At 39.6% G+C, this 14,461-nt stretch overlaps 1 protein-coding gene across 2 annotated transcripts in view; it reads left to right on the top strand.

Moving 5' to 3' along the window:
• Positions 1 to 14,461, top strand: part of DAAM2 (dishevelled associated activator of morphogenesis 2) — a gene marked incomplete at both ends in the record, with an annotated part of 118,760 nt that overhangs the window by 59,777 nt on the left and 44,522 nt on the right. For both annotated transcript variants that reach the window (XM_080341335.1, XM_080341334.1), the window contains 7 exons: positions 5,352 to 5,462; positions 6,516 to 6,619; positions 9,247 to 9,313; positions 10,243 to 10,360; positions 11,843 to 11,981; positions 13,402 to 13,460; positions 13,865 to 14,049. In XM_080341335.1, the coding sequence (XP_080197461.1) occupies positions 5,352 to 5,462; positions 6,516 to 6,619; positions 9,247 to 9,313; positions 10,243 to 10,360; positions 11,843 to 11,981; positions 13,402 to 13,460; positions 13,865 to 14,049 (783 nt within the window). The remainder of the gene's footprint in view (positions 1 to 5,351; positions 5,463 to 6,515; positions 6,620 to 9,246; positions 9,314 to 10,242; positions 10,361 to 11,842; positions 11,982 to 13,401; positions 13,461 to 13,864; positions 14,050 to 14,461) is intronic.

The following is a 14,461-nucleotide window of genomic DNA, read 5'->3' on the forward strand; positions in this document are numbered from 1 at the left end:
TTGCAGTAAATCTGTGTCCCACTCTCCCCATATCATCTGTGACAATCAGCACTATGTACTTTGAGGAACTGGGAGGTAAATGTAAGAAACACTGTTCCAGATGTATTTTTCCCCAACAGATTATTTTTTTTTTAAATTTATTTATTTTGGTTTGGTTTTTGCCTTCTGGCAGATGAATATCATAGTGATTAATAAAAAATTGGGGTGCATGGTTCTGCTTCCACTCCTTTCTGTAAGAAGGCAAAAAAGAGATTCAGAATTATTTACTGGCAACCGTCTAAAACTTGAGCTCAAACATAACCTTCTGCTGACAGTTTTACATTGAACACTGATTATTTCCAATTTACACGTGCTCTGGCATGGTGGAGTGACGCAGAGAACATATATTTACCACAGTAACATAAAACATGACCTATTTCATTGAATGTCAGAAGTTATGGCTGGTCATTGTAGTCAGAGGACCCAGCTACTGATGAATTAGTAGAAAAGGAAAGCTGTAACTTAAGATATGGTTCTTACTAAATTTGCATTGACTCTGTCCTGCTATAACTCCTACTATTTTAACAGGAAACTTACAGTTTCATGCTAGTGTATCTGAAGTCAAAATCGAAATTACAGTGAGATTCCTGAGCGATATAAGCACTTGTAATCCAAATTAATTTAACTAAATTGCACCAGGTCATACCAGCTGTTAACCACTAATCAAACTGCCCTGAAATATTTTGGAAATATGTTCTTGTTTTTGATGTGGTTTGTTGTTGTTTTGTGGTTTGTTGTTGTCATTGTTTGTTTTGTTTCATTTTAATTGGAGTTAATGGAAAATATAGATAGAACTTTTATGAATATGAAGGGCTATCTCCTTAGCTTAACAAAATTTTGCTCTGAGTGGAAACTCTAATGTAAAATATTGCTTCTTTCTAAAATGCCAGCACTTCATCTACTGAGAGCAATTATCAATCTAATATTTAACTTCAGAGAGGAGTCACTTTAAAGCTACATAAGAATCTCCAGAACTTACTCTTTGTTGAGACTTCAGTCTTCATTTGAATGCCTTTTAGTACTACAAATTCACCCTATATCTACACTGCTCAGTGTGTTCACAGGTGTGTTGGGATCATCTTTGTCTTGGTACTTGTACCAAGTTTCTCTACTGTATGTTGCATCTGAACCTGTATTGTGGCTCTTCCTATTTTCTCACATGTCCCACGGCTTCTTGCCTGAGCTGATCCCTTTGCCGGCTTTAATATCTAACCCTTCTTTCATGCTGCCCTTCTGCCTGCAAAAATTCTCCCTTCAATGTCCAATAGGCCATCTGCAGTTCCTCTTTTAAGATATTGCTTGAAAACTGTCCTCTTCAGAGTAATATCCCATCTTTACCCAAATACCACAATAATATAAAGGCATGCCTTCCATCTCCTTCCTGAGGCAACCTAGAAAAGCTCTTGTCTTTCCTCATCCAGTTTTTGATTGAAATATGCTTCTTTGTCTGCAAATTCTACTCTGCCCCTTAAAGAAGAGAGATGAAAGCAAACATTGGAAAGCCAGACAAAAAGCCCTCAAAGAATAAATGTGGAATAAGGAGAATGAGCCCTTGGTTTCTTCACTGGGATTCCTTTCTATCCGATGTATTCAAAATTGGTACTAGTGTAATTTTGCAACTGGCTCACTATGTGACCCTGAAAACATTGCTTTATTTTGAATTTCTCAGGCACTTTTCGTATGAAGATGGAGGTTTCTAAAATTCTATGAAAACTGAGGAAGAAGATTCTCTGATTTCAGTGTCATTCATGTCTGCATTATCCTATTTATGACTGGTTTCGTTTGTGGAAGGGGCACAATCTTACTCTTCCTGAAGTTGTTACCTCTCTGATTATTGTTGTGCTTGCTGCTTCCTCTCATTTCACTGGTGGAGTGAATGCATCGTGTTATGACATTTTAACATGCTGTATTTTGAGTCAAACTAATATTGCAAAGTCACAATGTTGTACTGCCCTAGAAAAGTATGTCAGGATGTTCCAGTGCCCTTCCAGCCTAGTTTGCTGTCAGAAACACCCACCCAACTGAGGACCCCTGTGGGGAGAATTTTCCTTTTAGTCTTCAGAGAATGCAGGTGTTGGATACTCTCTGAAAGGAGCTGATTTCACCTGCTGATTAAAATATAAACTGGGTTGCTTTGGTCAGAACAATGTTGTTTTCCTCCTTGATGCTGCTAGAAATTTTGAATCTTGAAGTGAAGGAATAAAGGAAGCTTGATATAATTAGTTGAAAAGGTGGAGGTTAGGAACATTCCTTCCAGAGCTTCCTTGCCTGGTTTATGCTAAACACCGTCAATCCAGGCCATAATCTGTAACGAGAAATCTGATCAATCTGGAATTGTAGCAGAAGAGCAAATTAAAAAAAAAAAAAAAAAAAAGGAACAAATTGAAATCCTATATTCCCACTTGATCTTGATTTGTTTCTTCCCTTCAGGGCTCTTCCAAAGCCTTTTGAGGTTTGCCATAGATTGAATGAAACACTGCTGGATGTCAGTGATGAGGAATAATGGGATTAAGCAAAAAAAGTTTTGCTTTAATAGCAGGAAAAACCTTTACAACCAGAAGATCAATTGGGCCACAGAGCTGACTGCCAAGAGGTGTGGTGAAATCTTTTTCACAGGAAATGTTCAAGTGAAGACTTGAACCGCAGCCATTCGCAAAGCGTTAGAGATACTGGAGTTTAACCACAGTGCGTGGGTGTATACTCTGATCTTTATGAATTGCATGAACTTATAATGTTTCCTTCTAGAGCTGAACAATCACATGGAGATGTGCTGCTCTTTAGTTAGCGCAGTGCAGCCCAGAGTTTTTGTTTTTCTTGTCCTGATTTTGGCTTGGTGCCCACTGCATTCTGCTCCTAGTCCAGCCCTCTGAAATGAGGGATAGAAAACTGTTGTTAACACCCTTCAACCTGTCTGGATGCTGTATTGGATATGTTGTTGCACAGAGTCTAGCATGATCTTAAACTCTATGAGGATATATAGTAGGAATGAGGTCTCTGAAGAAAACCAGCAAAACCATCCTTGGCTTTGATGCTTCTGTAGTAATGGCTACTTAAATTATTCCAAGAAGACAAATAAGCTTTGGATTTCCATGTCTAATCTGACAGTAACAGAACTAAATTCTCTCATTTCACTTCTGTTTTTTTGTTAAGTTGAAGAGCTGGGTTTGTTGGTGAATTTAAAGACCTTTTAAATAGCCTTCTATTATCATTGTCAAAGAAAGCATACTAGACTGGACTGACCATCAGTCTGACTCAGTAGGGCATTTCATACATTTTTATATAAGACTCATTTCCATTTCTTAAAAAAATGAGATAGGGTTGATATTTGGCCATAATATAGCTACCAGGAAATCACAGATGTGGTGGAAGTTCAAATGCCAGGAGTAGGGACATTTGCAAGTGCCAGATGGGCTATTTAGGAGATGCAAGAAAAAGGAGTTTATGAAATCAAGCTTGCTTGATAGTGAACATACTATGCTCAGATATAAGAACTCCTGACAGTAGCAGTATGTGTGAAATCAGAAGATTTTTACACAAAAACAAGCCTAGGCTTTGAAAGAAGCTAGGAGGGTATTTTTTTCCCCTGCGGAATGCACAGGAGGATATTCCCCCTGCTTCTCAAGGCATATTTCTGGGGCAATGTCTGTTTTCTACAGGAAACAAGATAGACCTGTGAAACTGATGACTCACACAGGAAAGATTTTGCTATGAATGAACACTTTCAGTAGCCAGGGACAGAAGACTGACTAAAGGAAAATGAACTTCCCTACTCAGCATTGTAGCTTCAAAATATTTAGATGGATCTGCTGAGCTAAACACTAAAAAGTTATTTTTGTCTTCATTCTCCCTTTATGGCCAAAACATCTTGAAAACAGTGAAAAGGATTTTGTCTTTTCTAGTGAATCAGCAAAACAAATATATGAGTGTGGAGCGTTTATTATTGATGCTGGAGTGAGATACCTAGAGTCGAACTAGCGGATCTCAAGTGGAATTTGTTAGCCTTCTGATAAGGAAAATCATCCTTGGAATTACGAATTGATCAAAGAAGATCCTTAAGAGAAATTTCGTGGTCATCAGCATAAAGCTAAAAATAGAGTTGCTTTCATGGCTAATCAGTTTCTACATGTAACTTCATTGGTAAATATTCAAGTTGAATTAATCCCAAATAGACCTTATAAGGCACAGGCTACCAACATTATTCATCTAGTCTTTTTTCTTCTTTGTTTCCTGACATTCACAAGATTATGGTGACATATCTATATGTACGTAGAGATTAGAACAAAAGTATTTCTGTGCTAAATACTCTCAAGTGGTAAATATCCCTGCTATTTGGTTAACAGGGAGACATATGGTCCCTTGCGGAAACCTTATAGCAGCCGTTCAATATATAAAGGGAGCTTATAAGATGAAGAAAGACTTTTTACCAGGGCCTGTACTGACAGAACAAGGGGTAATGATTTTAAATCTAAACAGGGTAGATTCTTCAGATGGGATAAAATGAAGATTATTTATTTATTTATTTGTTTGTTTGTTTGTTTGTTTATTTATTTATTTTACTATGAAGATCTTGAGACACTGGAACAGTTTCCCCAGAGAAGTTGTAGGTGCCCCATCACTGGAAGTGTAAAGGCCAGGCTGGATGGGGCTTTGAGCAACCTGATTTAGATGAAAGATATTCCTGCCCATTGCAGAGGCGATGGACTAGATGGTCTTTAAAGGTCACTTCCAACCTAAACCAGTCTATGATTCTGTCACAAGGAAACTGTAGTCTAACTGCACTTCCAGTGGAGCTGTGTAATTCAACTTTGAGCTCTGCAGCTGTATGCACAGGGGATATTTCTGTTACATGCAAATCTCTAAAAGGAGCTTAGCAAGAGATAGGTAATTATCTGCATCATGTGAAATGGTTGTAAGTGAAGGAAGTGTAAGGAAGGAATAATATAAGGTTTAATTCCTCAAAAGACAGCTTCTCTTCAGAATTCTCTCCCCTGTATACATAAGTGCAATCTTTCCTGATGAGATACAAAACAATGGAAGTTACTTGAGTGATGTGAGTAGAAGAGATGATGAAGCTGATATTGTTTTTCTGCGTGTGTAAACTCCCTGTCATATTCCTACCACTGTTCTTCATTTGTTTATTGTGGCATGCCCAAAATCACTAACAACCTTGTCTGAAAAAAAAAATAAAAATATTTCTTTAAGCAAATATATGACAAATCAAAATAAGACTGTGTGCACATCCCATGAACAGTATTAAAAATGTTGCAAGAATTAGTTTATATTCTCTAATCCATCATGCTCTTCTGCTTCAGACATTGTTGAACGAGCTAGACCGAAGCATGGGGCGATACCGAGATGAAGTAAATCTCAAAACAGCCATCATGTCCTTTATTAACGCTGTTCTGAATGCGGGCGCTGGTGAGGTGAGTCACTGCCCTGGAAATTCCTTCTAAAACGTTGTGCTTGAATTAATTTACCTTGGAAATGGCTGGTAGATTAAGTCACAGATCTCATATAATTGAGTGGATATAGGTTGTGGAAAATAGTGTTTGTTAGTATCAGCCTTACAATGCCTTCTGTACTATTTCATTCCCAGCCTCTTCTAATATAGCACAGACTAGCACTGGAGTGATTGCTTTGAGGTTTGGGGTTTTTTTGATTGGTGGTGTGTGGTTTTGTTTGTTTGCTTGTTTGTTTTAAAGAACTGCAAAGCATTTACCCCTTGATTTCAGCCTTTTAAAAACGTTTTGGTTTACCTTCAGAAATGTTTGACTCAAAGCCAAACTCAAAACGTTTTAATTTCAAAATGTCGAAGGGAAGCATTTCAGAAAAGACAGTTTTTTGTTTTTATTTCATTAACAGGACTTTCTTTTGAGTCTGGAGGATACTTTAAACTGCTTTTGTTTCATGAAAAGTGTTACTTTTGTTACTTTGGCTTTTCTTTTCTTTTTTTTCTTTTTTGGTTAAACCACGACAGACAACAAGCTTCTAAGAGCTTTGTCTGGCAATGTATTTGTCTTTATCTGTGGCAGTCTTGTAACATCCCACTGAAGAGGTGTCACGTTTGCCAGAGTATATGGTGATTTTGTGATAAATAAACATAAAAAACTGTGAGAAAGACTGCAGCACTCTTCATCTGTAAGCAGGAGGTGCACCTCTAATGGGACAAACACTAATAACTTGTCCTTTATGGAACAACATGGAGTGCGCTGTCTTTCTTACTGGGCATGCAGAAGGCATTGTAGGCAAATGAGGACTGTATTTTTAATTGAAACAGAGGTGAAGACATTAATTTTATTTTATTTTTCTTTTTTTTACTTTACTGGAGTTAATCATCTTGTGAATTTGGTGTCAGAATATATTACATTAAAAGGGAAGAAGAGGTTTTAAGGGCTCAGGGGTAATTTTAAGTAATTTTTAAATGTGATTAAAAGCTTTTGGACCCTAGTAACTTAGTTTTCCCCCCACTTTTTAAGGACAATTTGGAGTTCCGATTACACCTACGATATGAGTTTCTAATGCTGGGAATTCAACCTGTCATTGACAAGCTAAGAGAACATGAGAATGCCACACTGGACAGGTAAGACATGTTTTCTGAGAACAGTTATTGATCAACATAAAGTGTTCTTAGAAGCTCTTCTCCATTTGTGTTTCAGATTTAAACACTAACCTGTCTCTGTGTCTTCCTAAAACTGACTCTGTTTAAAGACAAAAAGGAGATTTATCCTTAAAATTAAAATCAGTGTATTACGTAGAAATCATACATACTAAATTGGCAGTGCCTGTGGCAAGGAGTTCCTGACTTGCTTTTCTTCTAAGCTGGGAATGGCAATCAAAATGAAGAAAAGGAAAAAGATAAAAGAAAAAAAACCCAAACTGTTCTAATCTAATTCTTCTCTATTGTTGCAAAACTGGAACAAAAGGCTGTCCTGGTAGAAGGGATGGCGGGAAGCCAATAGTTCATTGACTTCACTGAGACTGAGTATGTGTGGTCAGACATCAAAGGTTCCAAGTTTCCAAGGCTTTTCTTTAAGCTCAGTCTTTTTTGTAATCTAGCTTGTACTACACCCTCCCAAACACTGGCTGTGACACAACTATGAGAGAAGAGGCACCTGTGGTGGGCAAAGGGGTAGAGATGCCAAAGGGGCAAGAGACAAGAATGAGGAGCATCTTCAGACGGCCCTGTTACTGCACAAAATGTAACACCGAGTGGCACCTTCAAATTACTGTGTTAAAAGTTATATGGATAATAAATACGTTCTTCTCCAGTAATTCCATGTTTTTCCACAGTAATTGAAGCAGCTAATGACCTTAAATTAAACCCTCCACAAAGCCACATGCTGAAATAAACTTGGAGTAAATAATCTGAACAATTTGACTAAGACACTTCACAAACCTAAAAGACTGGTGAACCAATGAGGAACTCAGTAAAATCTGTTTGCTTAAGAAAATTAAACATTTTAAATTGTAAGAGCAGCAGCTGTGGGAGTCTACCTTCTCCTGTGACCCCATTAAGATTTGGGGAGAGGCATGGACCTGCTGATGTGCTGCTATCCCTTATTGTCTGCCACTCCAAGCCCCTTCTATGTAGGTATCTGCCATCTGGGATTTCCTAGATAGAAGTGCCAAATTTACCAAAGCACATGGTGAAAAATCTATGGATCAAGCCTATGCTTGCAGCTGTCAAGGTACTGTTTTCTCAAACATTCACTATCAGCAGCTGCTGTAGGGCAACAGAGCTGTCTCTGGGGGGAAATATAATGTGCCTGAGATTCTGCATAAGCACCAGGTTAGCACCAGCTACCTGTTGTAAAGAGTGGGCTCACATCTTCAAGCAGGTGGAGGTGTACACCTACATATTAATGTCACAGGGAAAGACTGCGTCTAGCTGTATGTGTCTACAGTTTGCTGCAGAGCTGGAACCAGTAATGTTCCTTTTGATCTAGAACATTATAACCAAGAAGACTATCTGTCCTGTAGGCAATCCCCATTCCTTTGGTCAGTAACTAGCAGTTTAGGAGGGGCTTAGGGGCGCCTTTGTATCTTACAAGTTACATTTATGAGACTGATAAGAGAAGTTTGAGAGATTCCTGGATGACTGGATTACACAGACTACGTGCCAGGTCTATACAAGGGGATGTGCCACAGCCTTTCTCCACATCATCTGCTGTGCTCTCATCTCCGTGTGAGAAGAGTCCAGATGCCATGGTCAAATGTGCCTTTCACCAGGTCCTCCAGAGCCTCACAAAGACATGCATTGTGCTCATCGATAGGCAAATGTAAAGACAGCTGTGAGCTCTGCTGTGTAACTAATCCACCAAATGCACCCCTGTTCTGCTATGTAAAAGAAAGAACTTGTTAATGGTCCAATATCTGGTTAGCAAGTATGACATGGACTTTTTAGAAATCTATTGTCACTGCAGGTATTTTATTCACTACAAGTGGAATATTCCTTTCCTATTTTACATTTATTTTTAGCAGCCTTACCTCAGCACAGTAACAAGGATTGAAGATCATGCATACCTCAGCCAGACATTCCTTTTGACCTGTTACTGACTCACATGAGTTGCCTTCCATACTTGTCCCAGCACTTCATATAAAAAAAGCTTGCCAGTTTCCCAGTTCTAGCTGGAAACAAGATGTTGCTGCTTCTGTAGTGACACTTATCATAAGAAGGACATTGAAATACTAGCGAGAGTGAAGAGGAGGGAGACGAAGCTGGTGAGGAGCCTGGAGCACAAGTCTGATGAGGAGCAGTTGAGGGAACTGGAGCTGTTTAGCCTGGAGAAAAGGAGGCTGAGAGAAGACCTTATCGCTGTCTACAACTGCCTGAGAGGAGGTTGTAGCATAGATGGTGTTGGTCTCTTCTTCCAACTAGCAAGTGATACAAGAGGAAATGGCCACAGGTTGCACCAGGGGAGGTTTAGATTGGCTATTAGGAAACAATTCTTCACAGAAGGGGTTGTCAGGCATTGGAACAGGCTGCCCAGGGACTCTTCCCTGGAGGTATTAAAAGGTGTTCAGATAAGGTTCTTAGGGACATGGTTTAGTGCTAGAGTTATGTTAGGTTATGGTTGGACTTGATGATCCTGAGGGTCTCTTCCAACGAAAATGATTCTATGATTCTATGACACGTTTAGTTTAAATCTGAATTATGCCATGAACATCGGCAGGTTTTGTTTGCTTTGTTTTTCTGTTTTCTCTTAGGCACTTAGATTTCTTTGAGATGGTCAGAAATGAAGATGACCTGGAACTTGCCAAGAGGTTTGACCTGGTAAGTTTGTCTCTGGGGTACCTGAACTTGCCAAAGCTGAACATCTACTTTGGATGCTAGTGCAACTTGCCTCTGTGTTCCCTGAAAACGGTGGTTGACTTTGGCGCTGAGAGTAGTAGATGCTTTTGTTTTCACTGTCTCTCATTTAACACCTAGGGTGTTTGCAATTGTGAACAGTGGAAAAAATTATCACAGACAGGGCTTCTGCCAAGTATCTTTGATAAATACTTCTTTCTTTTGTTTGGTTGAAGGTTCAGGAGTAGAGGAGGTAGAGGAGGTTCTCAACTTTGCTCTCATGTTCTCAGTCCTGATGATCCAGATGCATTCTAGTTTCAGACATCCTTTTTACAGGACTATGGGTGATGCTTGGGCTCTTCTCTGATACCTTTACCTAGAGTACAGGAAACTGTCCTGAAGACTGTCACCTCAGAGCCTGTGGAGAGAATCAGTATTTTGGTTTGTGTGGATTTTAAAGATAAGCATGAAACCAGGACAGTAACATTAACAGGCTGGAGGATCCAGAATAGTTATAGTTTCCCCTTTCTTCATGACCAGCTCTTGCCCCGCCCCGATATAGAACAACTAGCTCTTTCCTCCTTAGCCGCAATTTCTTTTTTCCCTTGTGCTGTGACTTTCTAGGACCCAAATGTTTGGGTTGCTCCAAAGCAGCTCTTGATGGCTTTGCATGCCTTCCCCCTTTCTAGCCCTTTACTTTGGGGATCTTTTCCATACTGGATTGCAGATGGCAATAAAGACCCATGTGCCTGCTCCTCACTGGAACTTGCAGCTGGACATTAGAGACTCTGCAGAGGACCAGTTGCTGGAAATTTGCCTGTCTCTGTATTTATGAGATCTTTCATAGTTAGTCAGGCTTTCACTGTGCATGTTTTTTCTCTTACTTGTTCTTTCCCTTCCTTTTCTCACTTCAGATCCACATTGATACAAAAAGTGCCTCTCAGATGTTTGAGTTGATCAAGAAGAGACTGAAGCACACAGATGCCTATCCCTATTTGTTATCCATCCTCCAGCACTGCTTGCAGATGCCATGTGAGTACACCCCAGTTTCCTAGAGCAAAGGGTATTGAAGAACTGGATGAAGGCCTGGTGTATGTACAGGATCACAGATACCAGGGCACACACTGCATTTGTCTTCCATTCAGAACTTGGTAGTGGCTAAGGGACTTGGTGTCTTACACTGACTCCATCCAGCAGATTTTTGTTGCAATACTTATAGTTGCAGCTTGACCTCTTTGCTCTTCCAAATAAAATTAAGTAGCTGAGGCATTCCAATTAGTCACTGGACTCTAAGCTCTAAGTCACAGAGCTTTTAATGATTTTAAATTAGAAGTTTTAAAAATGAAAGAGCCGTTGTGCTCTAGATTAGGGAATTCCCAGAAATAGATACCATTTTGAATATTAACAAAATGCACTGAGGAATTTTTCGGGTGAAACAATACAGTACTGAAAGCTGTTCTGTCACTGGGAAATTCCACAGTAAGTCTTCAAGCTGCAATCTCATGGCAGTGCATCAGTGGAGAGCTCCTGAAGTCAAAATGAAAAATAACATTGGCATTTGTTTTCAAGAGAAGTGACTGTAGCAAAATGATTCAGTTACACTTCCAAGGTGTAGCAGCTGAGCAAAAGCATAGCAAGATTTCTAAAGAACTGTGTGCCTTGATCCTGTTAGGTATCAGGTGCTGGTCTTCACTACTTTCAACCATACTTGAGCAGTCAAACCAAGAAGGGAACATGAGGGAGATGTTCTGTATTGTGCTTTTTAAAAAAGTAATGTGGTATGATTTCAGGCACTCCTTTAATTCAAGCAGTGCCATGCACAAATACAAGTGGTTGTTTGTCCCAGTTGTCTCCTTGATATTGCTCTTTAAGACAGTACTTGAGCTTTAGGTATTGACCTGGATTTTTGGTGGCAGATCAGCTAAATCCTGCTAGGCCAGGACAGGATTTTACCAGAGCCGCTTTAAAGAATCTAAAGGTCTAGCTTATGTAACTCGGGGAGTGAGATGAACTTTATGTTGCTCTGTCTCTTCTGTTTGATATCCATGGGATCAGTTCCTTTGGTTCAATTTCTTTTCTTTCTCTCCACACTTTTTGGTCATGTTTGTATGACTTTTTCAAACCAGCTGAGTTTCACTGACCTGCAGTTAGCTGAACATGGAGATAGAACATTTGACTTTTTTTACAGTGCCTGGTCATGATGTTACCTAGATACCAAAAAAAATCACTTCCATAGGCATTTGAAATGCAAGTTAGAGCTAATCTGCCAAAAAGTTTGCACAGCCTGAATGTGTGTATCAGAAGCAGAGTTGCCTGTGCCTGTTAAATGCTGTTCCAATATGCCAGATGTTTGTAAAAAATCTGCTAGCAACACTTCAGGGTTAAGCTTTGTGTTCTATAATGTACAATATACAGGATTGAGGGATGGAAAGAAGGCAATGCCAGTCTGTTGGCAAGTCTGTGCACTGTGGCATGGAAATGGAAGTTCTTATAGGTTGGTCTCTTTCCACACAGATAAGAGGAATGGAGGAAACTTCCAGCAGTGGCAGCTGTTGGACAGAATACTCCAACAAATAGTTCTTCAGGATGAACGAGGAGATGATCCGGATGTAGCTCCATTGGAAAATTTCAATGTCAAAAATATCATTAAAATGTAAGCAGCATTTTTATTGTTTATTTCTATATGCAGCTGTATAGGTATGCAGGTGCTTAGAAAATAAAATATATCTGAGGACTTTCTTATTTTAACTCACAGCTTCTCCTTGTCTTGTTAGTCTTCTAAACAGATTTCTTCTAATGACATCTTAACCAGACAGTATTTTCTACCAAAGTGCTTGCCTTTGGCTTCTAATTTCTGGTTAGAAGAGTATAAAAAATACCCATGATATTACAACTAGGCTTCCTCATGTGCATTTTTTCATTTAGAATGTTGATGAAAACTTTCATTAATATTCCAAAAAAAGTGGTCATCTCTACTTAGATCTCATTCCTCACTAATGAGCACATAGTTTAGAAAGGTTTCAAATAGTGGAAAGCAGCCCCCACCTAGCACACAAAACCTTTTACCTCTTCATAAAATGTCGCATGCTTTCACTCACAGACTTGGCTGAGGGCACTACCATTATTTTTTCCCTTAGGATGCATCATTTGAGAAGTCTAGCTACATGAGCTGGCTCTTATCTCAGCTTCCCTGTTCTCAGTCCTTTTTTAGCCAAACTTTTGGACTCTTCATTCCATCCATCTGCCTCTGCAGGTAATTCATGGCCCATTACCCTTCTGAATTATCCACTGAAAAGAGCATTTTATAGAACATGAGCCTCATATGAAAACAAATTCTCCTGTACTAAAAATCTTACAACCCCTCCTGTTACAGACACAAGCCAAAAATCAAAACTGATTTCTCATCATGGAAAAATACACTGCTGATGTTCTCTTTCTGTCTGTTTGGATATCAGACTTCATTTTAGACCTTGTGCCTGGTCTTCCCATTCTACTTTCACAGCTACTCCACATTCTGTATATCTAATCAATCCCCAGCATGCCCTGCATATTTTCTGTCAGTAATAGGAAATAGCTGTGCCAGTATGAGATATGAGCATTGCCTTGTTACTGATATATTACCCAACAGAAAAGTATTCTCCTTCTTTGTAAGAAATAAAAAATAAAACCACAGAAAGTAGAAAAAAAAAAAGATGGCTATCTGGTCTCCTATTAAGGATGGGGTAGTTTGTAACCCACAGCAGATATTATTATTTTAGTGATGACTTCTCTTTCAAAATAAGTAGACTTGACACTTTGAGAGAATTACCTGAAGACAGGAAAATACCAGGATTTTTAGCTGAAGCATTCCTTTATCCCCTTTCAGGACTTTGAGCAACAAGCCAACACATTTAAATTAGCTTTTGGCTACAGTAAGGATCAGGATCTGGAACCAGGCTGACCCCTGATATGATCCTGTATAAATACATAAATTCACCAGGTTGCCTTCTGCTCATCACTACATGTAATGGCCACTTGCATTTCAGCCTGGGTAGCTCAGAACAAGTTTTGAATAATTTGATTTCATCTTTCAGGCTGGTGAATGAAAATGAAGTCAAGCAATGGAGGGACCAGGCAGAGAAGTTTCGGAAAGGTGAGCGGGAAAGAGGAAGCAAGACTGATCCTGATGCAGTCACAAAGCAGTGGGCAGCAGAGCTGGGCACAACTTTTACGTTCATGGATAAACCTTGCCTTGTTCCCTCCAGTACAGTTTGTCTCATGGTGATCTGTTTCTGTGTTTCATAAGATGGGGCTTCCTTCAGTCCTCACGTAAAGTGGTTTTACAGTCTAACTGAAACTTGAGAATTGCTGTCTTGATCACTGAAGATCACTGTCAAGACAGTCAGACTAGTGTTTTGGGTTTTTTTTTCCCCACTCTCATTATACATCCCAAATAGAACTGACAGATTTGTCAGTTTTATTTCAGTGTAACCTGCATCTATCTGGGGTCTGTTCATGAGCTTTATTTCATCAGCCCCACTTACCTGTTCCCCCCAGATCATGCTGAGCTGATGAGCAGGCTAGAGAAGAAGGAGCGGGAATGTGAGACAAAGACCCAGGAGAAAGATGAAATGATGAAGACACTGAACAAAATGAAGGACAAGCTGCAGAAGGAATCCTTGGAGCTGCGCCAGACCCGAGACCAGATGAATGACCTGGTGGCTCAACTTAATGAGTTCTCGGTATGAGACCGGGACTCTTCCCATCTTTGTTTAAAGCCTGCTAACTAGTGAATGATGAACAAAAGCACATTATGAGTGAAAAACTTTTTGTGGTCAGTACAGAGAGGGCCTGTCTAGCCAGCTACAAAGATGAATACGTAGAAGCTTCTCTGCTTTTAGTTGAGACCAAAGCCCTTCAGCTGGTAGTATAGAATGGATAATACATGGACTGTTCCATTCGTTCTCCTCAGCCACTTTCCTGCAGGAGCTGCTGAGCCACACGTGTCCTCCTCCAACTGTAATTTTCACTGCTGAATAGGGTGGCCCTCATTGCTGTTTCAGTGGAATAGAGAGAAGTCTCCCAGATACAAAAGTAAATTTAGTGAAGAAACAGGATTTCCTTTAAGAGCATCTGTACTACCTTGCAGCTTTG

The sequence above is a fragment of the Nesoenas mayeri genome (assembly GCF_963082525.1).
Source record: "Nesoenas mayeri genome assembly, chromosome: 3".
NCBI lineage: Eukaryota > Metazoa > Chordata > Aves > Columbiformes > Columbidae > Nesoenas > Nesoenas mayeri.